At 40.2% G+C, this 26,907-nt stretch overlaps 1 protein-coding gene across 1 annotated transcript in view; it reads left to right on the plus strand.

Moving 5' to 3' along the window:
• The first annotated feature begins 3,241 nt into the window (after positions 1–3,241).
• Positions 3,242–26,907, plus strand: part of LOC139687205 (uncharacterized) — a 32,252-nt gene continuing 8,586 nt past the window's right edge. Inside the window, exons 1-3 of the mRNA XM_071584327.1 lie at positions 3,242–3,306; positions 4,298–4,383; positions 8,830–9,127. Coding sequence (XP_071440428.1) covers positions 3,242–3,306; positions 4,298–4,383; positions 8,830–9,127 — 449 coding nt within the window. The remainder of the gene's footprint in view (positions 3,307–4,297; positions 4,384–8,829; positions 9,128–26,907) is intronic.

A 26,907-nucleotide genomic window follows, 5' to 3' on the forward strand; every position in this document is an offset into this window, starting at 1 on the left:
GCCTTCAGGTTCATCGGAGCTGAATCGCCTTTAAAATGCCATTGTTTCGTTTTTTTTCACTCTTGAGTGTACGTGGTAGTGTATCAGTGTTTTGTCAAAAGTCCATATCTACGTAGATACTAGTAAATGAATTCCAACATCAAACAGTCAAAGCATGCTATATATATTTATACAGACAGGTGGTCAAAGGTTACGAGCCAGATGACAGGTATTCCACACAGCGTCTGTTCCTCAGTGAGGCGGCTGCAATGGCGACTGACCCCAGGGGGCGGCAAGTAAGTGATGGTTTCACGTTGAAAACACTTTTGAGGAAGGCAACGGGAAACCACCACAATTATTATTCCCAAGATAAATATGTTGGTCACTAAAGAGATATTGCGTCCTGGCAACTACGGGGCTCGGCCCAATCGACCGCGTGTCGTGCCCGGCAGCGGGGGAGGCAAGGCTTCCGCGGTCGTCATCCGACGAAACCCTTGCAAGGGAAAACCGGAAGCAGCAGGGCAGAAGACGCAGGAGGAGAAGACCAAATTAGTCTTAGAATTAGAATGTTAGAACAATGGTGAGGACAGGTAAATTGGAGAATGTTAAGCGATAGATAGAAAGGGGAAATATAGACATTTTAGGTCTATACGAGGAGAGATGGAAGGATAGCGGGGAATACTGGAGTGATAGTGATAGAATAACACACAGCAGAATGAACGAGAGACAACGAGGGGTTGCCATAGTATTAAAAAAAGAGGTAGGAAAACGGGTAGTCAAGATAGAACAGGCAACGAATAGAATATTACTAGTATAGATAAAAGCAGAACCGACGAATTTGGTTATTATTCAGGTAACCATGCCACCGATCAACCACAAGGAAGAAGAGGTCGATATGATATACGATCAAACTTAGGACATAATCGTGTGTGTTCCTGCAGGGAAACATTTGATAGTGATGGGGGATTGGAATGCAACCGTAGGCGAAAGAAGACATGGTGATCAGGTAAGGGACTACGGTTTAGGCATGAGGAGCAAGGAAGAAAAAGAGAAAGGATATGGTTGGGAGAAAGCAATTTAATTCTGCAGGACACAGGGGTTAGTCATCAACTATACTTTGTTTAAACACCACAAAAGACGCAGATGGATAAGACTTAGACGCATATGAATAACGTCAGGTGGCCCATAAAGGTAACAGTTAGACTATTTTTTGGTTTGGTACAGGTTTAGGGGCAGCGGAATCAATCGCACAACTTCCCGGTAGCAAATGCCGGATCTGACCATAATTTGGTTATTATGAAATGCAGCGTCTGTTTAAAAAAAGACAGGGGCCGTGTGTTAAGAAAAGAATGGATATAGAAGAACTTTATAAATTGAAAAGTCAGGAGTATCAGCAGGCTGTATAGGAAATCATGGAGGATGGTTAAGGGCTAAGAACTATCGAAGAAAAATGGGAAATTATCATAAAAGGGTTATCGAAAGCCGCAAAAGACATTATTGGAACCGTTAACGCCAAAAGGAATAGGAAACCATGGATCACGGATGAGATGATTACAAAGATGGATGAGCGGCGAAAATGGAAGAATGTAAATACAGAATTAGGCAAAATGAAGTACAAAGAATTAGACAACAAATTGAAGCGGGCAAAAAATAAAGCAATAGAAGCATGGTGGAAGACGAAGTGCGTGGATATGGAAAGTCTGCAGAGGAAGGGTGAAATCTGTACAGCAAAGTTAAATCTTTATCGGGAAGTAAGAAAGGAAGATCAACGATAGAAGTTTGAGATAAGGCGAGTAAGGTAATAGTTGACGCAGGAAGATCCAAGAGAGATGGAAGGAATATATAGAAGAACTGTATAGTAAAACCCTATACCAGAAAAGTAAGACATAGAAGAGGAACATGAGGTAGAGGAAGAAAGCTTGGGTCCAGGCTTACTAGATCATAAGTTGGAAAGGGGATTGATGGAGATGAAACTAAATAAGGCCGTGGGGGTGGATAATATTCCTGCGGAACCACTGAAATGTTTAGAATTTTGTGGAAAGAATACTCTATATGGGCTGATTCGTAGTATATATGAGGAAGGAATCTGGGCAAAAGGTCAGTTTTAGTTACTATTCCGAGAAAGGTGAAGGCTACATCATGTGAGGACTACAGAACAACAGGTTTGACAGGACAGATGACAGGAAGTAGGAATGAATGTGGGCGGGGATTTGGTAAAATCAGTTAGGTTCGCTGATGACCAAGCTTTAGTTTGTCAGTCAGCCAAGGGGTTGCAAGCATTGCTGAGTGAATTGAAAATTCAGTGCGACACGTATGGAATGAGAATTAAAATTAATAAAAGGCAGGTTATGCCATTTTTTTAGGAAGAAAAAAGGGTTGGGTAAACATTTGAATAGGTGTCAAAAAAAGAGCACATAGAAGAGTTTACGTATCTCGGAAGTGTTTTGGACCAACACGGTCAAAGTAGTAAGGACGTAAGGAGAAGATTGCGCTAGGCAAAGAGGCTTTCACAAGGAGGAGGGAGTTGATGACAGGGACTTTGAGTAAGGATGTTAAGAAAAGACTCGTAAAAACTTTGATATGGAGCGTAGCTATGCACGGCGCGGAAACGTGGTCATTGACGTAGGAGGATAGTCGAAAACTCTAGGCTTTTGAAATGTGGGTTTGGAGAAGAATGGGGAAGGTGAAATGGACAGAGAAGAAAACAAATGAGGAAGTACTTGTTATGGTGGGTGAAGAGAGGGGTTTGTTTGGAGAAATCGTATGCAGGTAGAAAAAGAGGATGAAGGGGTAGTGTGATGTTTAAGACTGTAATAGAGGGGAGAATGTTAGAAAAAGCAGCAAGAGTATAGGAATGTTGGACGCGATGAAGGGAAGAAGGAAGTGCTCAGAGATGAAGAGGGAACTGATGTAGAGTAGGGGGCTGTATTGTTTTGTTAGAAGCCATGAAATATTTATTTGGTAGTTTTGTCCACCCAAAACCTACCTTGGTCGGTAGATAACTTAAAAAAAAATTATTTCATACATGTATGTATATGTACATATATTTGATGTATGTATATATAAATATTTATTTACATAAATAAGTATATGTATCTGTGTGTGTTTATATTAGTGGGATATTTACTCACGAACGCTTCCCCAAAAGCCGCGTATTATCGTAAACGTAGAACCGAAACGCCACAGGTATCGCCTTCCCTTATCAATGGGGTCCCTCCTGAAGCCAACAATGCGGCGGTGGGTATAAAAGCTGGCACCTCGAATGGCAGTGTCAGAAGCTGATCCGTTCTTTGAGTTGAGCAGTCATCTGGTGAGTCCAAACTACAGGTATACTATCATATAGCATTCGGAAGGAAACTTCTAACATTTTTCCTCTATAGACTTCGTCGTGTTGAAGTGTTCTGTTTAAAAACTCCGTAGACCTAAACCTTGGTCGTTGGAGGAGACTGTGATGAAAACAATCTCGTCATAGCTTAATAGTAATTTCACTTCCTTAAGTAATTTCGGCCTAATCGTTAACACTAAGTAAATTAAATTGTATCGTATGCAGTAATGAAACCCGACAGATATATTAACCTTATTTCTAGAGATACACACACATATTATTATATACATACATACGTATATATATATATATATATATATATATATATATATATATATATGTATATTTATATGTGGGTCGCGGTAGTCTAGTGGGTAGGGCTGACTGACTGACCGGAGGGTCCCGGGTTCGATTTCCGGGCAAGGCACCCTGGGTACCCGCAGCTCCTCCCAAGCTATGTGATTTTTCGGGTACCAGATCTTCCTGAGAAACCATAACCGGCACAGGGAAAGGAACTGGCCCCCTACCCTGATGTGTGAATTTCAGACATCGTCGGGTTTAGTACTAGGCGAACTCTACCATCACCTACCAAACCGACCTTCGGGTTGATTACTATGTTGATGGTTTATATATATATATATATATATATATATATATATAATTACTATTGATTGTGGTGCCATATACTGTTACTGTATATACTGTGCATGTACTGTTAAAGTAGAAATAATTGAGCCTCCAACGGCAATTAAGACGTCTATTTATATAATGCTTCTCTTCTGTTGCGTTTATGTAAACGAGTTAGCTTCCACACTTGAAAGCAAGGTCATGTGTGCAAATGCTTCTGTCAAATTCCAGCCGGTATATTGAGTGTTAAAAATTTATTTATTTTTCATTTAGCTTTAATGGCCATTAACTTTTTTGCCCTCCTACCAATAGATAGGGTTCGAAAGTATGCCATTTCAATTGATTTCACGTTTTTATTCTTTCCAGATTTCACACAATGAAGTGGTGTTTGGTTCTTAGCGTGTTCTTGGCGGGAGTGGTTCTGTCCGAGATAAACGCATTGCCAGTTCCAGGTAAGCATACATAAATAACCCGTTTAATAAAATACTTTCAAGCACACACCTACTAAATATTAATAAAGTAGGCCCTTAAATTGGTTTATCAAAAAATCGGTTAAAAGGGTGTTTCCCTTATTATGTCTGAAGTCGTAACAGGATAGGCATTGATTGAAAGAGTTTTTAGTTTTGTAGAAATATTGAAAGGCAGAATGGGGTATGGACGTGACTTGGAAGAGAGAAATTTGGGTCATTAGAAGCAGGTCGCACTATTATTAGAAAGGATCCTAGACGAAGTCACATGAACCTATCTTGAAAATAGATAAGAAAGCCTTCTTGATTGACTAATACGAGGGTCATCCGGAAAGTAGTACCCGTTAGTGCCGCATGAAGTGCTGACGACGCGAGTAGCCGCTGGACGAGGTCAGATAGCTTCAGTGGCTTGTCTGCCTTCTCTGAGCCAAGTTGCGTGACGCTAGCATTGCCTGTGTTGTTTCTGTGATTGTTTACAATGTTTAAAAAAATTGAGAACGCCGCCAGTTGTGAAGTGAGGGCAGTGATTAAATTCCTCAATGCAAGAAACGTTCGCCCATGTGATATTCATCGCCAATTAAAGGAGGTGTATGGAGACAATGTAATGGACGAGTCGTCTGTTCGGCGGTGGTGTCGCAACTTCAACATGGGGAGGGGGAACACACACGACGATGAGCGTTCGGAGAGACCGTCTGTCATTACAGACCAACTGGTGAGCTCAGTTGACGAATTCGTGAGGAACGATCGGCGCGTCACAATTGATGACATCTGTGAGCATTTTCCCAATGTTTCTCGAACAATTGTTCATGAAATTGCTAAACACCATCTGCATTATGCAAAAATTTGTGCAAGATGGGTCCCTCGCGTATCTCAATGAGCTGGCGGCGAAGGACTATGCAGCAGGAATACAGAAACTTGTCACACGTTATGACAAATGCCTTAATTTGCTTGGAGATTATGTTGAGAAGTAGTTTAAAGTATCCTCTTTCAAATAAAATTTTTTATGTTTGTTAATATTTACTTTTGTGTCTTTATTTCACGAACGGGTACTACTTTCCGGATGACCCTCGTATTTTAGGTTCTTTACCATTCGGATACATCCATTTTAACATATGTAAAATAACCCTTTCCAATTAGCGTGGCATTTTGTTAAATTGTGGCTATCGGTATTTGAGATGCATTACAAATCATTCCATTGAATTCAAACATCAGAATAGGCGTAAGTACCGGTATTAATTGCCCTGGGATTTCTGGAAAATACGATCCGTTGGACTATAAAATCTTTGGACAGTATTTGGAAACAGAGTAATTAATACGCCCTGTGCTAATGGAGCGGATGCGGGCTGGGGTAATAATCCACTTCTAATTATATCGGACTAAAGAATATAAAACGGTGGTGGTAGTTCTTAAGAGATTGAATTCAGGAGCATTGACCGGAATGATAAAAAACGAGTATGAACTGACTGGAGATAAAATTATGGGCGAGGACACAAAGCTGAATACAATAGGGGAAAAATGGAAATATGTAAAAAGAAGGGATATTGGAAGCCCCCAAACGACTATTAGAGCAGCGAATGTATATATCGGCGATGGACATGGCAATTGCAGGCGAGAGAAAGGGGACGAAGCATTCAAATAGGTCGGCATACACAATGCAGGCAATTAAGCAGAAGGAAATACAGAGAGACTAAAAAATAAACGATTGAGGTGGGAAACCAGAAATAATGAGGAGTAAAATAAGAGTTTAATGCAATGCTTTGGGAGCTCAACGCTGCCCGAACGCACTACTCTAGGAGTACTCTACTATCGGTAAAAATTAGTCTGTTATTTAATTCCCACTGCAACAACTCCTAACGGTGACTTGAAGGGTACCGTGTAATAATAATCAATTAAAAAATTAATTGTGTCAGGCAGTTTCTAGTTACTTTCGGTTAAGATTTGTAGCGGGGCTTAATTCTGTGTCAATATTCAAGCCTTATTTCCTTAAGAATGCCTCGTCCGCTGCTTTCCCCATTGCCTCTGTGACATAATGCGATCTTCCTTCTTACTCTCCTCGTAGTGCACAATATCTCTATGAATTATCTCTCGCCTCTAATTCCGTCTCACGTTCTTCCACATAATTCTATAATCCATCTTTATTAATGTTACGTAATTCGCGGTACACTAACTTTCAACCCTCAGGCCTTCAAGTTAAGGGTTTAAAGTCTGTGTACCGCGAATTACGTATCATTAATAAAGATATTTACGTACGTCTATTTTGGTGTCTAAACCATGCATTAATTTTAGTCAACCTTTATAAACTGCGTAATTCTATGGTTTACTTGCCCCGGTTATTGGCTTTTCTTAAACCTGGCTCCAATATTTAATCCCATCGACCCACCGCTCCATTGTGCCAGGCATAAATGGGTGAAGTCAGACCCTGGTGGTGACGCATAACTAGGGACGGAATTGTATTAAAATCGGAAAGCATGTATTCGATTGGTTCTGACTCAACATTTCGGAAAGTTCATCTTCATTAAATGAAGAACGCAATGCATTGTTCCACAGTTCTTCACTTTCATACTAGTAGTTGGAACGCTTAGGCGTCATCATCAGTTACAAATTAGTCAATTTGCGGTCCTTTTATTTACCATTCATGCGGGTGAAGAGGTGGTTGAGAGAGGGGGGAAGGAGAGGGGAGGAAGGGGAGGGGCGGAAAGAGGTGGGGTGTTGATCGACGTGCATGGAAAAGGGGAGAGGGGTGTTAAGCATGAGGAAAGGCGATTAATGGGGTTTACAGTGGGGGGAGGGGTAGTTGGGTCTTTTAGTGAACAAAAGATATACTTCAAAAATTGGGGAGAGGTCACAAAACAATAAATCGTTGACCAAATGACCCTTTTTCAAATTGTTTTTGATTAACAGCTTTTCCGGAGTCGCCGAAGTCCCCGTGTGCTTGTAAGCAGAGAAATAAGCTGATAACTTATTTCCTCTTTCTAATTCCCCATTTTCTTCTTGAAAAGAGGAGTGGATTGAATAGGAATGTTCTCATCATATAAAAGCTTCTTCTTATCTATAAGGACAACATTTAAAAATATAGATGCATCATTTTTGGAATATATTCCATTCCTCAACGGTCATTTTGCTGTAGGTTGCCTTTCACTTCTCCCTCCCTCTCCAACGTCCGCTTAACGTTCGTGCTATGCTTCCCCTTCACTTTCCGCCCCCCCTTTTTGCAACGGTCTTGCTATTCCCCCTCCCCTTCACTACATAACCTATCTCATCAAGCTCCCCAACTATCAGCTTAGTCGATTGGCCTTTGACCCACCCCCTCCCCCACATTTTACACTATGCATATATTCTTCGGATTGCCCTTACCCTTTCCTCACTTCGACTTGTGTTGTCGTGGCGATTACCCTTCAGTACGCTGAAGAGGGCTACTCTGTGGCCGAAATACTCGTATTCGTATTCACCTTTCTTATCCCTTTCTTTATTTATAATTTACCCCATCCTTTGACTTGTGGTTGCCTACTAATCTCATTTGTACTTTGTTTAGAAAGGTTAACTGTTTATGGCTATTGGAGTTTTTCATTTATTTAATCATTTTTGGAGACTAATATAATTAAATCATCCTTGAATAATGTACTAGACATGGCTTTTTCTCCATCGCCGACACCAGTGCTGACACTATCTAGCAGACAATATTCGATCCTGAGCATCAGTAAGGTAAGGGAATCATATGCTCTAGGATCAGTTATTAAGCAGCCACTGGTCGGCGATCAAGACCTACCACCGAATCGTTCTATCTCAGACAAAATAAGAGAAAGCGAACAAAAATGCAATATTTGGCTTTGGATTAAAGCCAGAATTAAACCATTTCATAATAAGCAGGTAATATACTGTTGAATAAAAGTATCCCTCTTCTCAATTACATGATGAAGTACAACACTTACCACGAAACCTGGCCGGATGACCGTAGCGAAGCCTAGTATTACGATCCTCTAATTCCCAAATTCAAATGGTCATATTTCGTGGTAATGCGCATGCGCAAGTCTACTTTGTTCTCGAATTTTTAGGTGTCGTAGGGCTCCCATTGCTCAGTCGCAATCCACGGCGTTCGTGCGGCGGGAAACTTGGGAAATTACAACAGAGCATCCTGTGTGCTTAACGCAGCAATTTGTCCTTGAACGATGAGCACTTGTAAATTAGACAATGGTTTTAGTTTCGCCAACAAATGCGAGCGATAATCACTCATGGCGTTATAGTATTAGTGATATGAAATACATATCCAACTTGTCGATAATCGACGGTTACTTTTGACTGTTGGCAGTTGGGTTTAAATATTGTAATTAAAGTGCTGGAGGATTGACGGAACGTTGGCGCACCCTTGCTGTAGAGACATAAAACTAAATAATTTCCTTGTCCTAACCAAGTCATTTTTTGTTGATATTTCAGAGGAAAACGAGATAGCGGAGAAAGTTGAAGCCGATGAAGGGGCGCTTGATAGTCCCACCCAGTTGGACGACGGATACGGCAGCAAACGTCCGAAGAAGCCTTACCACCACAGCTCCAGCCATGGCAGCTCCAGCGAGGAACACAAACCCTACAAGCCGCATAAGTCCTCACACTCTCACAGCAGCGATTCCAGTTCTCACGATTCGTCGTCATCGTCATCATCTCACGATTCCAGCGACTCCAGTGACAGCCACGAATACCCACACCGGCCAGCCGGAGTCTGCGTGAAGTTGCCCAAGTACCACGACGAGGATTAGGAAGCCAGTGTACTCTGGACATCCCTGTCCATCGACGTGGAATAGTTATCCTTACCGAAGCACTTCTGGATATCTGATGATTCAGCAAAAGAGTCACAGAAGCAATGGGTTGTCCATGCCTTCTACAGTGTGGAGACAAGCTTTCTCGAATGGCTGGTGTATTTCCGGAGAGGTTTAATCCAGAGCAAGGACATTCGATGAAAGCTAATCGGCTTCTACTTGTGAATATCATCTTGCGGGAGGTCATTATATGTTAGAAGTCAGGCATGTTTGATTTCAGACAATGCGCGTCGTATACTAGCGCCATCTACTGTTCTGTTGTTTCTCCAACTCTTACTGTTTCACATCAGAAAATAAAGAGATATTTCTTTGACATACATTGTATTTAATTTTTTCTCGGTCCTAATGGACGGAATATTATTTTCAGAGTACTCCATTACGCCTCAGAAACCCCTGATCCTATCCATTTTTCGTCAAATTCTTAAAAATCTTCACGATCACACTTGGCAACAGATGGCATCGTAAGATGAGTCGACTAACCGCGGGAAAATGTCTTCGTACCGTACCATGTCATACAAGTGCAATGAATACCTGTATCGCTAATCTACGCCGGAGGTGTTTTGCGATATCCGTTATGAATGCTTGTACGTGTGTGCCTTAAAATTCTCATAACTTACGTCATATGATATAGTACAGATCATATGTTCGTCTGGTAGTAAACTTTACAGCCTAGATGTTGAGTCCATGTCGCTAGTACCGAAATGCGAAGTGACGTCATTTAGAAATATTTGAATGAGGGCTCATACACAGGTTGAATATCAAATTCACAGTAATTTCCTTTTTCAAATATTAAAGTACCCATCAAAAACATGACGCTTCCTTCATTTGCTAGATTTTAACTAACATATAAGAGGTATTAAGTTATAATTTAATGATTACCTCGCGTTAAACGGGGTTTTAGTCAATTATACACTCATGGGCAAGTTGATCAAAGAAGCCATTAGTGCTTTCCCACCATATGTGATTTATGAATGTTTCTCGGGATGATGCAAAAATTTTCTTCCTTAAAAATATTAAATTCACCATCAGAAACATGAGACTCAGTCCAATTTCTAGATTTTCACCAACAGGACAGATGTGTTATGTGGGAATCTAGTTATAATCGCCTTAAAAAAGGGTTTCAGTCAATTAAAAACTCGAGGGAAAGGTGATAAAAGGAATAATTAGTGCGTTCCCACCATATGTGATGAATTAATTTCTCTAGGCTTGCCCTTCGGTTTAACCTCCCCATCTATGTCGACGTTTCGACCACCAACTCCGTTATCTTCCTCATCACTTCAGAAGCCTGGAGAAGATTAGTGAGCCAGCCTACTAAACAATGGCGGTGTGATATAGCCTAAACCGGTGGAATGCTAGGAGTTCCAATCAGGGTACGTACTAACAACATATCAACTACACTCTTTGACCATTCACGGCATACGAGCACCGCGCATTGGCTGGAATATTAATTTTAGAATTAAGTGTTTTTTTATCTTAAGGTACTCAATTTAAGGGTAAAAGGAAAATCGTGTTAAGCTCTCGGATACACTTTAAATTACTAAATGAAAGCCCATTAATTCTAAACAGATATTGAAATGCCTTGGGCTCCTGTCCATTCGGAGTACAACATAGAATTGCTACCGATTTCAATACCTTAATGCACGGTCATATCTTTAACCCAGATAGCTTTAATGCCCCCTTGTTATCTGTGAGAGACTCTCAATATATTTGGGACCCGAGTGGCGAGGGTGATTGGGTGTGGGCTTATTCCTATCTCCCCTCACACAGAGCCTGCCGGGTTTTTCCAAAATCGCCTATCAGCCCATAAACCGCAACTTCAATGAGACCACTCACCACGGCTTCTTTGTCAATGTTCTTTCATGCTCTTTCAAGTTGACCTCAAATTTATCTGTGCATTTTTGATCCGCGGGCGTCAATACCTCCAAATGAGAACAAGCAGTATAATTGATGAAAGATCTGGTGCTTTCCCGGCGTATTAGTTGGGTGAATTCTTCTCGGGTCTTCCACCGGGTCAATGGCTCCATAGCTGCCGACGTTTCGATTCCCGACTCGGTCATCGTCATCAGGGCTGATTGCCGTTCCGCCAAAAAGTTTCAAATATATTTATTTATTTCCCCTTCTCCACGGCTCAGGTGTCATCTGATTGGTCCCCAGACCCACCATTGTCGGGGCGCCTCATGATTGGCCGAGCGTTCTGCCTAGTTTCCCTGATGTATTTCAGAATAGGTTTCCAGGTATTGCTCAAATGAAAACCTGAATCCCTATTGAAATTTTTAGACGTAAATACAAAGATCTTTTACATTTCTCTGGGGTTAAGGTGGAAAAGGGCAGGGGTTCTTACCCACATACGCGCAGGTATCGAGAAGTGGTAAGTCTAGGAGGGGGGAGTGGGAGGTTTACAAAGGTCATTAACGATATTCTCTTTGAAGTGTACCCTTTTTTAATTTCAAGCCGCTCTAATGCGTCTAGTCTAAGTCTTTTCCTTTCCACATGTAAAATTTCAATTTTAAAGTCAATACCGTGGGTATATATTCCAATAAATGCCTCGAAAAATGTGACGTTGACTTTTTGTTCTTCGAGCAGGCCTGGTGCTCCTTCACCCATTCTTGAAATTTTCGGCCGGTGTGTCCAATATACACTGCGTCATACTCACACCTTCACTTATACACTCCACTTTTTGGAATTTTCTCTTTTGTGCGAGGAAGTAGGTTCCTGAGGTTTGATTTATTATAATAGGCTAATTTAAACTTATCTTTCGGCAGTTTTTTAAAAAAATCTCAAATTAATGTGATCCAGATATAAGATTCTACGCCATTGGCAGCAGAGGCTTGGGGCGGTTGGGTTTTATAAATGTCATCTACATCTACATCTACTTAATACCCCGCAAGCCGCCGCAAGGGCGTGTGGCGGGGGGTGTTAGGACACCACCCGTAATTTAGAAAGGAAAAAAAAACCGCATGCAAGAACCACAAAATCATATATCCACAAAAAAAAACATGCCATTCATTCATGCAAGAACACACCCCACACACATGCAAACACTCAATCTACATCTTACATACACATGCACCTGAAAGTATACCTAACAGCTTTGCAATGTTTAATTTTGTTCCGACTTGTAAATTCAATGTTTTCAATATTTCTAAAGTGACCTCGGTTTCTTACTATTATGATTTCTGATTGTTCGGGAAAGGATGACTATTTGTATCTATCTGTACTGGAATAAATCTCCCTTAGTTTATCTTTGTGGTCTGATCTACCTAAGTAGTGTGGGGCCATTATAATTCCTTCAGTGTCATAGTTAAACTCGTTTGTTCTGAACCTTTCTAAAAGTCTAAGCCTCGCTTGTTCTCTCCTCGCTTGCTGTCTCCGACTGCCAGTTGATAATGTTTTTAAAATACAATTTATCAATGAGCTGCTTATTACGTCCATTGTTTCTAGATGTTGTTTTTACTGCAGCTACTTCTTTTTCGAAATTGCTTTTGACATGGGAATGTTCATCAACCTGTGAATAATGGAGTGAAAAGTGGATAACTTTAGGGAAAAATAATGCCTTGAGTGAAATTGATCCACTTGTTCAGTATAAGAATTTTTTCGGAAGATAGAGAACTCTAGTTGGTTGTTAATTTTAGAAATATTTAAATCTAGGAAGTTGAGGGAATTTGTATCCTCTATTTGCAATTCAATGCCAAATTGTGATTCAACAACTTAAGACACGATAGAAACATTTCAAGTTGCCTTTTGGAACCTACCCACACGCAAAACACATCATCTACATATCGATGCCAACACAATACAATTTGTGCACGCATTACGTAGAAGAAACGGTCCTCATAGGGCGTCCTACCCTTCCCTCCAACTATCATTGCTCGACCTTCTAACCTCCCCGCCCCCACCGGAAAGTAATATATACAGATGAATGTCCGTCAGAGTTGTCACCTGAAAATGACGTTGAACATCGAAACCCGGGGTCGTCTCGTAATAAAATTTTTTCAGCGGAATCACCAAGTTACTATTTTTCATTTGAGAACAAGCACGGTAGTTTAAAAATAGCATTGCCATCCACTCCCAGTGACAAGACCTAATCCAAGACCCGTTTGCTGTTTTCCCATTTATCGGGCCTTCAAGGATATTAACTAAGGATAACCCATTCACATATCACTTTCCACGTAGTGGTTCCCAATATTTCCAAACTGCTTGCTCAATCTACAGTGTCAAGATATGACTTTTGGTCAAATTATTTCCAGTGATACGAGGGCTGTCCAGAAAGTAACCTCTGTTTTCGTGCAGCGTAAGAATTAGTGGTGGGATCGGAATGGTCACTGTATTGACAAAAACAATTGTTCAGTACGCCTCGAACTGCAGCGATTGGAAGTTCGCATTACCGCTTGCCGTCCTAAAAATTTCAGTTATCGCAAAACGATTTTCACGAACTTTTTCCACAAATTTTTAGGTGCGGTTCACATTGTTTACCACAGGCCATCATGAAGATTTGGATCCACTATTAAACGAACGGCAGCACTGACGCATTCAACTCTTGTAACACAACACATAGTATGGCCCGTACCGGAAGCAATAATTAATTTCCTTTTGAGTTTCATCAGTTTTGAAGTTTTTTTCAATCAGTAAAAACCTTATCATGGAAAGAACTTCAAATTTGGTGGGAACATCAGCTGCATTGCTCATTTTGACTTGCTATTGTAAGCAACCGACAAGTGACCCGACCCTTCAGCCACTGCAGCTCGAAGCGTATTGACATGACATACTGGGTGCGTCAATACAGTGACCGTTCGCCTATCCCCACTAGTTCTCAAGAATACGCGGTTTACTCAATGGATTGTCCTCCTGCTTATTCGGGTCACTCATGAGCATTTTGCAAAGTGTATGAAAAGTTTCGGGAAAAAATATAATTAAAAACGGATTTCTTTCAGATGTGGTGTGTTACAATGCATCGATATCACTCAAAGTACTTCTTCCCTTGAGAACGTAGGCATACACTTTTGCCCTGCGGTTTTCCCACGACGCGAAGGTTCCCTGTTGGGCGGTATTTTCTTAAAGGGTACGCGTGTAAGCTTCTTTGAAGGCACTTGGGTCCCATTTCGGTGGTGTCCTTTGAAGGAGGCAAGGTTTCAATTTTACAGGGAATAGGAAATAGTCTGCTGGTGCCAAGTCTGGACTGTAAGGGGATTAGGGAATCGTCGCGATGGCGTCGCAGAAAGTCTTCGTAAACAGACTCACTCGATTCTCCTCTCTTGGTCGTTCGTCCATAGACCTTCGGGAGGACGAGTTTAGATCTATCGATTCGCCAAATTTCTTTAGTGATAATGATGTGCCCTGTCATCTTATCATTGCCAATATACGATCTGCGATCATGGACACATTCGAACCGAAGGTCTAGATTCGGTACTTCACGCTCATAGGCTAAATAAAACATTGATACCTATACTATTTAACGAACCGAGTGCATTAAAACCTTAACTTTATCATTAGATTAAGCTTGAAATGGTTAATGACGGGCTTTTTTGAACTATTTTACACATCAAGATCATGAAAAAGCTATTATTAATATTTTGTTGCACTGGCCTCCCTTGTTACCCTGTTACTGTCTGAATTTCACTCGCCGTATAGCCTTTGTACCCTACCATCGGGTGAACTGAACCATCCGACCTTCGTGTTGATTACTTTGTTTATGGTTGTTTCTATCTATCTATTAGTCGAATGGCACGTTATGTGGGTGACCTTTTGGCGACCTTCTTCCATTCCCTGGTCATCCAATCCCAACCAAATAGCCAACCCATCCCAAATGACTCAAATGACCTCAGCTAAGGTCCGCCTCCTTTAATAAACCTACTACTTTAAAAGTCAAAATGGCATTCATGTCTCCGATCTATTCTTTCGTTGTTCTCAACGCGCGACTTGTAAATTAAAATTTAATGCGGAATATTGAGAGACTGAAAGATATGAATTCAACTGTGAATTAAACGCTATCTATTAACAGAATAATGAAGTTTACTCGGTGAAAACACTCACTTTCTCCCTTAAAATACTGGTTTCCTTAGGTTTTTCCCGCATATAACCGGTTTTCCGATAGCCAAACGATCCCCACTCTTTACCATAGTGGTTGATACGGTCTTTTAGACTGACTTAATTTACTTCCCTATTTACACCCGTCTGTAATCAAGTCTGATTTTAAAAAAAATAAGATGCTTACGTTTATACGACGCTTATCAATCCGCCGCACCGCGTAAGAGTGTGGCGTGGTGAGGTAGGGCACCAGCCACGCATGAAAAAATATTTGTTTAAAAAATGCAATAGATTATTGAACAAAAATTTTGGATTGAAAATTCATTGAGGATCGCCGTCTGGGAATCAAAACTCTTGACAACGCCGGACTTGATTTCGTCGTCAGCTACAAACGGTTATCCACGAAGTTCTGACCCAATAATCAGTAAGCAAGTACAGAATGAAGCCGAATAGACTCTACGATTTGACGGGTAAATTACAGAATAACTAGCCAAGATAATTAAAAGACGCATTTGCACCTCCCCGGCTCAGTAAATATAAAATATTTCGTTACTGGGCGCCTGACAACCTTCACGAAATTCACCCAAGACCTCTTCGTAGCCCCTAAGCGACAGTTTGGTGCACTGTGTTCTCCATATGCACTATTTGGCCTTACTTTTTTTAATCTCGAAGTTAAACGTTAAAAGTTAAATCTCGAAGTTCTTACGATAAAACGCAAAGCGTCTCCGAAATGCTCATGGATTTGGGGTGGGAATCATTAGAAGAGAGACGATTCAATGCAAGATTGAAATTATTAAATAAATTCAGATCCGTATGTTTCAGCACCGAGGTCTCGCAAATTATTCGTACTCCTACATACATTGGTCGCTTGGATCATGCATATAAAATTCGGGAAATAGATGCCAGAACTAGCCGACTCAAGGACTACTTCTTGCCACGCACAATACGGGATAGCAACTGCGGGGTTATAGATAGCAAAAATTCCACTTGCCACCCTCAGCGTCTAAAAAATAATTAGTTATACTTATATGCATGCTCTTCCACTAACCTTATTTGTTTTGTTATAATAACCCATTCTTTCCGAATGACCTCATTCGTGTTCTGTTCATCTGTTTTTAAGTTTCCCTTTCAATCCCTCTCCACGGGGGGAAATTCCTGCTACCTGCAACGTTGGGTCGCATTCCCTGCCTCTTACAGACTCTTCGGGGGGGTAGAGTGTTTCGTGGTGCATGTTCATGTGGTATTGGTGTTTCTCATTCTTGCTTGTTGTGTCCTGGGTTGCGTGTTGTAGGATGGCTTTCGTGCTGCATCCTGGGGTGCAGTTTTTTGTTGTTTTGCGGTACATGTGTTTGCATGAGTGTTGGATGAAGGGATTGTTGCATGAGTGTGTGCGCTGCTGTGGGTGTAATTTTCCACGTTGTTGTTTTGCATGTGGTATTTTTCCTTTTTACGGTTGGTGACCTAACACCCCCCGCCACACGCCCTTGCGGCGGCTTGCGGGGTATTATGTAGATGTGGATGTAAACTTTTATTGTGAACACTGCGCGGTATTGTGAGATGTTTGAGAACTTTTTAATCCCCAAAATGGAAGAGTATGGTGAAGAGTATGACGCATAGAAGCCTTTTGGTTTCAACGGAATGGTGCTACGGCTCATACTGCCCCTTGTTCACGCCAAATACAGCAAGAACAATTTCCCAACCGCCTTATTTCCCTATGAGGGTATGTTCCATGTGAGGGGTAAGCCCATGTGATTTTATTCTCTGAGAATATAGGCATCTCAAAGCTGAAGTTTAAAACGTCTTCCTAAGACCTTGGAAGCTCTTAAGGAGTTAGTTACAGATGGCATCGCTGGGCTAACGCAAGATATGCTGAGAAGAGTTTTCGAAAACTTTTTTGAACGACTCAATATGTTCATCGCTCACCAAGATCGTCACCTGGATGAAATAATTGTCAAAACCCCATAAGACTAAAGTAGATGTGGTTTTCAGAAATATAAACGTTTTTTAATTATCTTGGTTGATTAATTTACATTTTACCCGCCAACTCAGGGAGTCCATGCTACTTCACCCTGTATTTTTTCATTATCCATATTATAAAATTTTGAAGAAGATTTAGCAATGTGCCAATGTTTACATGGGCAAACTGCAGGAGAAGATGTGTTTATCTGAAGAATCTCAGGCTTTCCCGGCGAATAGTATTCAGGAATTTTTCTCGGGTTTCCAACCGGGTCAGGTTTCGGAGTACCGACGTTTCGATGGCTGACTCTGCCATCGTCTTCAGGGTTGAAGACGATGGCAGAGTCAGCCATCGAAACGTCGGTACTCCGAAACCTGACCCGGTTGGAAACCCGAGAAAAATTCCTGGATGTGTTTATCTGTTTTAATGATTGCATTAATAATCAAGAAATAGTTTGGGCGAAGTGTTTGTTGGATGTAGAGCTGTGTTAAGAAAGCTGCAAGGTTTTGTATCACTTATCAAGGAAGTTGCTTCAAGAGACACCAGCAGTCTTTATATTTAGGATAGGCGAGCACTATAGGCTAAAAAATTTCCACAATTGAAAAAAATGTTTCGGTTGAAGTCGTATAAGTGATTTACTATGAAATATCAAGACCACTTCATTACAGATAATTTAAAAATTTTTACGATGATATGGGTAAGGGACTCGACGTTCTTTATTTTATACCGAGGTGAGATAGCTGTACAAATGGAAAGAACTAATAAAACTTTATGAACTTCGAAATGACGTATTAGTCCACTCGAAGGCACAAAATAATTCAGCAAAAGTAAAAATATTTCTTGAAGTTTTGTTATATCCATCTATGTTGTCCAAACTTGCATATCTACCAACATTTTTTCCAAGTTAAATAAGTTTACTTACAAGGAGAATATATTTAAACGTTTAAGGAAATAGATAAAATTACATCTTTGGATAAAAAAACACAATTTTCGATTTGGTCGATTGAATGTAATAGTTTTGATAATTTTCCTCCCTTACATAAATATTTGAATGAATTGAATTTTGAAACAGCTTACGGTGTTTTCAAAGTATTTTTAGAGCACCTAAATAACTTGACATCAACAATTTAAAAATATTTTCCGAAAACTACTAAAGTTTACTAAAACTACTAAACTACTCATTCCTTGGTTCCAAATCTATTTTCATTGACAGCCAAACCACTAAGGTTATACGTGACTGTAGAAATGTCAATTGATTTAACTAGTGATGCTGATTTGAAAAAATATCATTCTTTGATAATTTCTGGGTGAGGTAGTCCCAGAGAGAGTACCCCAATTTATCAAAAGCCAAGACATTATTTTTTACTTTTGTTTTATTTAACACGCGAAGTGGGATTTTCTTATCATTATGCTGAAACGAAGTCAAATTGCAGGTACAGAAGCTCGATGCCAGACGTGATATTTTATTGCAACTTACCATTGATTGTGCCTAATATCAAAAAGACATGTAATTAAAAGCCATTAAAGTCATGAATTGCTTTATTTATTGAAATTTGTACGTTTGTATTATGTTACTTTAGTTTTATATTTAAAATTATAATTGAATGAGTAATTATTTCCAATAAATCTTTTATTAAATATAAAAAAGTAGAAGAACCCAAACTAAAAAAAATTATCCTCATGATTCGTCAAACTTCCTAGGTTTTCCTAAGTGTACCGTTGCAGTAAAATTTTGGTATAGTTTTTACTTCTTAGGGTTTAGGGCGTACTATTTACTGTTTCTGTTCGTCAGGAGTTACGCTGGCCATTTGTTTTTTGTCTTCGTAACCTTTCAAACTATTTTAAAACATCCAGTGCAATAGTCTTTCGCCATCTTGGCCCCGTTCTTAAATATCCTCCGTGCTATTTCCCTGCCCTGCTCAAGTGGGCATCGTTATCTCCCAGGTAATCATTTATTTTTTATGTCAGCACAGAATACGGTATTCTATATGGCAATAAAGCCAAGAAAATAGAATGCCAAATGAAACACAATTTCATTCAAATCCCCAATATTATCAGAAAAAATGATATAGTGGCCTAGTGGGCAGCTTTTTCGCGGCTATGCTGAATGGCGATCCCTTCTTAAATATTGGGCGCAAAAGGAATATATTTCATACAGAAATGTCCTTCTCTTATTTTAGATACGTACCGCCGCACCGTATACTTTTTGCACATATTTCTCAGCCATTACAAATGCACCATATGAACCATAAACACAGTAATCAATTAGAAGGACGGTTTACTAGGAGGTGATGGTAGAGTTCATCCAGTACTAAATCCTATACGGCGTGTGACATTCACACATCAGGGAAGGGGAGGCAGTTCCTTTCCCTGTGCCGGTTATGGTTTCCCAGGAAGACCTGGTACCCGAAAAATCACTTTAGCTTGGGTAGAGCTGCAGGTGCCCAGAGTGCCTCGCCTGGGAATCGAACCCGGGACCCTCCGGTCAGCAGTCCAACGCTCTATCTCTGGACTACCGTAATAAATACATATGAAGGCCAAAATTTATCCCAATTTTTTAATCATGAGTCACATTCAATATTCTCTAGGAAACCTCCTAAATCTGAATCTAACGAGTGCAAATCCATAAAAAGAAATGAAAATCTAGCGGAAATAACGACAGTAAATCTTTTAGAACAGTCTATAGTATAGCCTCAGTGGCTCTTACTTTTAACGATTTTTTCCAATATACAGGGTTCGTCCGGAAAATAAGTGTACTGAGCTCAGGAAAAAAGATTTATTACACTTTTACATATCTTAAGCTAATATTCCTCAAAATAGGACCCTTGTGAGTCGATACACTTGTTCCAGCGGCGTTCCCATTCCTGGAACGCTCCCGCGAAGGCATCATCGGGAACCTCTCGAAGACTCGTCGTCGACCTCTTCTCTGCCCTCCACGAACATCTTGTGCCACCGAAAGATCATGTTTCTGGACATGGCTGACTCCCCGTAAGCCTGGTTAATCATACCGACAGTTTCGGTAGACGATTTCCCAAGCTTTACCGCAAATTTGATGGAATAACGCTGCTCCAAAAACTTCGGCATCGCGTTCCGTGACGTGGGTCGAGCGTGGAGGTTCGCGTTAACAGAGCTCCTCACTACACCACAGCTCAGAGCCGACTGCCTTTTTCAGCGTCGCTTGCCAACATACCATCCTCCAATCGCAGCCCGTCAGAGCGGTGCTGGGCGCGCCTGGAGCGGTGGGAAAAAATCAGTAGTGAGTACACTTATTTTCCGGACAAACCCTGTATGTTTTTTTTTGTAAAAAAATGGAGGACCATTTTGTTATTTCATTTATATATTTTAGTACCATCTACATCTACATAATACCCCTCCAACCGCCGCAAGGGCGTGTGGCGGGGGGTGTTAGGGCACCACCCGTAAATAAGAAAAGAAATTGTTTGCAAAAGCCACGGATTTATACAATCCACAAACAAAATATGGTATGGATTCATGCAAAAATCCTTAAAACCTTCACACATACAAGCACACACAAACTACCAACTTACATGCACATGAACCCACAAATGTACCTGATGTCTATGCGACATTGAAAAGTAGTGTGGGGCTGTTATAATTCCTTATGTGCTATCGTTGAACTCGTTTATTCTGAACCATTATATCAGCCTTTTGAATACTGCTTGTTCTCTGTGTGTCTGACCTGTAGGTTACCTCTTGGGTGATCGGCAGGGGGTGATTAAACACCAGACTACTCAATGCAACAATTTCAGAGTGTAAAAATCATTCGCCTTGACTGGGATTCGAACCCAGATCCCTCAATATCCGGTCGAGTGCTTTAGCCACTTAAGCTACCGTGGCGTCCTCTTAAACTCTGAAATTTTGGGGCCTTTTAAAGGAACGAGATGTTGTGACGAAATACCGTACATACAATGTCACAGGCATTCGTATTCGTGCGCGACGCGCCACAGTCCACGAGGTTAAAGCCAACTTTTAAACACCTATGGTGTTTTATACTTTGACAAATTCTAAAGAAACTGCGGGAGATCCCGCAACAGTAACTTTTAACGGAGTCATCCGCTAATGTGCATTTAAATCTCTGAAATTGTTGCATTGAAATGCACATTAGCGGATGACTCCGTTAAAAGTTACTTTTGCGGCATCTCCCGCAGTTTCTTTGGAATTTGACCAGACTACTGTGGACATTATCCGCTCCTAGCGAGGTCGGATGACATTATTCTGATCATTTATCGTTCGTGGGAAAATGTACACCTTAAATCTGTTTCCTCTACATTTACATGAATCAAGAGAAAATTATGCATGCCAGTGGATGCAAGCACATAGTGAGGTTGGTAAGACATAAGGGAGAGAGAGGAAGGGTGGTTTAAGGGTTTAGAAAGAGGAAAAAATATTAAAATAACCCCAAAAGTGCAAATAAGTTCTAGCGGCAAAGCTATTTCGAAACAAGCGTTTATTTCATCCACTGTAAAAGTCCTTTTCTGGAACAAATGCATTCCAATTAAATGTTGACCCGCTATTTGCTTCATCGTAAGAACGTTTTACTGATCTGACTCCTCTATGCTACACGGGATCCAATGCGGCAATTATTCAAAGGCATTAAAATTCCCATCCACCATTATTTTATCCTAAATGAGGGTTAACCAGTGATATATAGCACTGCTCTTCAGCCTTCTCGTCACATTTCCCTATTACTACTCCAATGAAAAATACTTTATTGTTAGATTGTCGATAAATTCTCGCCAAAGCTGGCCGGGAAGGACGGGGGGGGGATGCCAGTTCTGGTTCCGGCGGGGTAACGTCCTCGACTGCCAACCCAGAAGACGCGGGTTTGATTCCCGCTTAGGTGGATTGTCTTCCACCAATGACTTGGGTTTTAGGAGCTTATCTTTAATTTGTGATTGTAAGGTGGAAGAAGGGCCTATTCAGTCTTAATCTCGCCCAAATATACCAGTTAAATAAATTAACAGTTCCAGTTTTTGTTTCACAAAAGAGAGGACATTAGTGACGGTTACACCTAGTATTTAGCTCAGTCTACTTAAATAAAATATCAGCGGAAGCAGGAGATGAGTGACTCATTAGGAATGCGGTGAAATCTAAAGTGAGAATGGATGGCAATTCATAAAAGAGATCTCATTGACCAAAGAGCAAAGTGTAAGAATTAAAAAAAATCAAAATGTGAAAATCAACCCTCCATAAAAAAATGAAGATTTAGAAATTTTAAATTTTTTACATTTTTGGCGTGCCTGGTTTTGAATCACCCAATCACCCCCTGCCACACACACAAGCACACAATGTATACGTGGCTATCAGCATCATCATCTGTAATTTAATCCTAGGATTGGTTTACTGCAGTCCTCCATTCTACTCTACTTCAATGCCAATGCCCTCAATCTTTGATACCTTCTCTGTTTTACGTCCTTAATTTTTCCTATGTTTTTGTCTCTGGGCTTTCCTCACGGGATCTTTCCCTCAATTTTTCCTTCTATTATATTCCTTATCAATCCATTGTGCCTCACTGTGTGTCCATTCCATCTAATTCTTCTTTGCCCTAGAGGTTCTCATATGGGCCTATCCTCTTCTGCTCTTCTATATACTTCCTCGTTCCTTACTTTGTCTGTTCATTTAATCTTCAGCATTCTCTTCCAGCACCATGTTTCAAAGGCTTCTATTCTTCGCTGGTCCATTTTTCCAATGTTCCAAGTCTCGGAACCATAGAGCACCATGCTCCACATGAAAGCCTTGACGAATTGCTTCCTTGTTTCCAGTCTTAGGTTCTTTGAACATACATAGTAATTGCCTCTTCTTCATGAATGCGTCCTTAGCTTGGGCTTTCTTCGCTTGATGTCGGTCGAACTTCTTCCATCCCATGTTTTGCTGCTGCTGCCCAGGATTAGATAAAGGATTCCACTTGCTCTAGTTTCACCCCTCGAATTGTGATATCTGCATTCAGCTTCTCTTTTCCGCACACGAGGATTTTAGTTCTTTTCTTGTTGATGTTCATATTATATTCCCCATTACTTGATCTCTAGCACTTAAAGATTTGCTAGCAGGTCCTCTCGCGTTTCCGCTACTCCCGCGATGTCATCTGTAAACCGGAGAATGTTTATTTCTTCTCCATTCACCTTGACTCCTTTGAAACCCAATTCTTATGTTTATTTTACTGCCTTGTCTTGATATACGTTGAATATTGTTGGCGGGAGGTTGAATCGCACGCTGCAGGAAATAGAAAAAGAATTACTCACTTTCCTCATTCAACGATTCTGGCCCGGCCCAATAGCGAGTTCCTGTCAATAATAACATCCTGCCTACAAAGCTTCTATGATACGCTACCAACAGATATTTTGCATCTTCTTTTAAGGAAATATAGACAGTTTTTTTTTAACGGGAAAATGTCTCGAATCCGAATTCGCTCCAAAATCTCGAGTTGATGCTAGCAATGGCGAAGGACTCAGTTGAAACCTTACTGGGAAACACTGGGATCATGGGAATTATCGGAAGATATCATACGTACCCTAAAATCCCCTCATTAAAAGTGCATTCACAATGGACAATGTCATTGAAATGTAGCTTACGTATCTTAAAATCATTAAAATACCCCTTCCTGGCTTTTCTCTCCTCTATATACGAGTATATCGCAGTCTTCAGCGTGCCATCGCCATGAGTAAGGGGAATTGAGCTCCTTTAAAGACTTTTAAAGTTAATCATATGAAAATTTCTCCTTTCAGTAGTAAAGAAGGCGGTTAACCCTTTTCGAATAAAAAGAAAATGTTTTTTTCAAAATGCCTTGCAGTAACCTATCCTGCCTCCTGTTATAAAACAAACCAGTGAAAATCCAGCCGTGAACAGAATTCGAGATCCTTCCTTTTCCTTTCTCACGAGCATCATACTTTGACATTGATAAATTTAACCAGGAATATTGTTTCACAAGTACTGCTTGCATGTATATGTATTTATCGTATGTGTGTAGGTTGTATGCATGATGATGTTGTATGGTGAAGCAGGGCTTAGTCAATGAATTATATTGTGTTATAGTTAGTAATAGAACTAGTCAACGAGTTTAATGTGCTTCTGTATGTTAGTTCTAAGAGATTGTATTCATTAATGCTATAGCCATGAATGTTTACTTTGTGAAATTAATTTTTTAGCTCAATCTTGTATGTGTTAGGTGGATCAAGAGACTCCATCGTCACAATTTAGCCACAAAATATAGACGACTATCCAACATTTGAATTTCTCCCAAAAGCTCTCTCTCTCTCCCTCCACCCACGAGTACCAACCGAAAAAAACTCTCCTGTAATTATTGGTTTTTTTTTCGGTGCTATGAAGCCGAAGTTCATAGAAATAAATGTTTTCAAATCAAAGATATAAATCAAAGTAAATAACGAGGATAGTTCACCTTTTTCTTGAATTAACAGCATTTTTGTACCTCAGGAAGGATGATAAAAGTTTTAAACCCTGATTTCTGGAGAGGCAGCCCGAATAAACCTGACGGCGATCTTGCTCCTGAGGCTTCGGAGGATGGCGAGGGCTAAGGTCGGCCCTTTAACCCCAATCACTCCACCCTCACCACCCTTATCGCCCAGCACACCGGCCGTGGCCCAATTCGACGCGAACAATGTCACATCGGGGTCATTTGACGAAGGCCTGGTTCGAAGGTGTCGACGATCTTGTCCATCTAAAAACTGGGTCGGGAAAATTTTTGAGGCATTATGGCACAGATGATTCTCAAAAGAACTAACCCGATTTACTTACGTACCCATGCGATTGTTAAAACCCCTTTATTGTCAAACCACCTGATAGTCAAAACGTCTGTTTGTTAAAGCACCCTGATTATTAGAGCACACTGACCGCCAAAGCACCCTGATTTTAAAAACATCTGATTGTCAAACCACCCGATTTTCAAAGCCCCCGATTGTCAAAGCCCCCGATTGTCAAAGCACCCTGAAAATTAAAGCACCATGATTTGCCAAAGTACCCTAATTTGCCAAAGCACACAATTGTTAAAGAACCTTGATTTTCCTAAGCGCGTACCCGAGAAACCACTCGCCATTTGATACTTAATTTTCGTCGGCGCATGCATAAAAAATCGAGGCCCATGTTTCTGTGGGTTTTCTACGTCTCTATCTAATGTGAACTATTCGTCGTTTAATTTAAAATATCTTTGAGGCTTTCAAGTTTGCTTAATTAAGAAATGGATTACTCAATGAAAATGTCAAGAACAACGGGAGTGTGGCGGAGGTCTTTTAATCGATTTTTTTGACGTGTTTCTACCAGAAACCACTCGTCCAAGAATCGCCATTTCGAAGGAAAAGTTTTAACTTCAGTCAACAATTTTGGATATTGTAATATGTTAGTCATAAAATTGTTCTTCAAAAGGGACACTTTTGCCAGACGGACACTTCGGAGAGCCTTCGAGTTAGATTGAGAAATCCAATCCCTAAAAATGGCGAACGGAATAATATGAATGCGTTTTCACCGACATCGAATTTATCTATAATTAGAATTAAAATAATATGCAAATCATAATGAACCAAATTGATGGCAATTATCTTTGGTCAATTGGTTTTTAATAACATGGGAGGAGGAGGCAGTATTTGTCAGCGAACAGCGAAATGTGATACATGGCTGCTGTGAGGATAACACCTCCAACGCAAATACGCCGTCCGCCGGGTGGGACGGTGAATTATGTGATCCTTAGGCTCTCTTCGAGTTGGCAGATGCACTTAACCTGGTTTCGCTCTTCACTTATTCCTCACTAAGGCCCTGAATATCCATAAGCTTTCATTAAAACTCCCATATCCATCCCCATCAGGGCAAATGACCTCAGCTGCCAGTAATCTCTGCCGCTATAAACACCTAGGACTATTACACGATATTTCTTCTACATTTATTGAAAGGCAATCCAATGGTTCTGTGTGCTGATACAATAATACCCAGGGCAATGGTCATTGCCGTAATCTTAGTACAGGTTCTTGAGCCATCTTTTGGTCGTTTTTCTACGCATTTATTGAGTATATATGAATAAATTGTATTGTTTCGAATGGCTTTTTCACCCTCAGTATATTCTAAAAATGATATTGTAACTACATACTCATTTTGCTAGCGGATTGAATTAAGTTAGTAGCGAGTAATGTTACAATTATTCCAGTATTCTACATATTTGAAAGTAATAGTTTCTTATTGGTCGTCAAAAGCTTTTGCATCCTAATTAGGAACTTGAATGGCTGCCTTCGCTCTTTCTATGCCTAGACGATTTAGTGTTTGAGCAAAGCATAAACAAAGCAACGAAAATGATGAGAAGTAATTTAGAAAAAAATAACGTAAAAAAATGACGGAAAAAATAGTGAAAAAATAGATAAAAATATATATATATATATATAAAATATAGATATAAAAAATAGATTTAAAAAATAACATAAAAAATAAAGTAAAAAATATATAAATTAAATAAAATTATATTTTTGCACCATATTAACCATTAGGATACATTGAGCAATTTAGAAAAAAATAAAGTAAAAAATGACGGAATACGCACAACGTGTACAAATAATTCGCAGGCTATCAATAAAATACATCCTAGCAATTTGAAGGATAGGCTTTAGGAAACACAATGGTTCTTCTTAAATACCTAAAAAAAATCAAAAATTACCATGTCATCGCACCTGAAAGTCCATGAAGATGTATTCTCTAAGCTTAGCAATA

Source organism: Hetaerina americana, unplaced genomic scaffold, assembly GCF_022747635.1.
Source record: "Hetaerina americana unplaced genomic scaffold, ioHetAmer1.1.p SCAF_18, whole genome shotgun sequence".
Classification (NCBI taxonomy): Eukaryota; Metazoa; Arthropoda; class Insecta; order Odonata; family Calopterygidae; genus Hetaerina; species Hetaerina americana.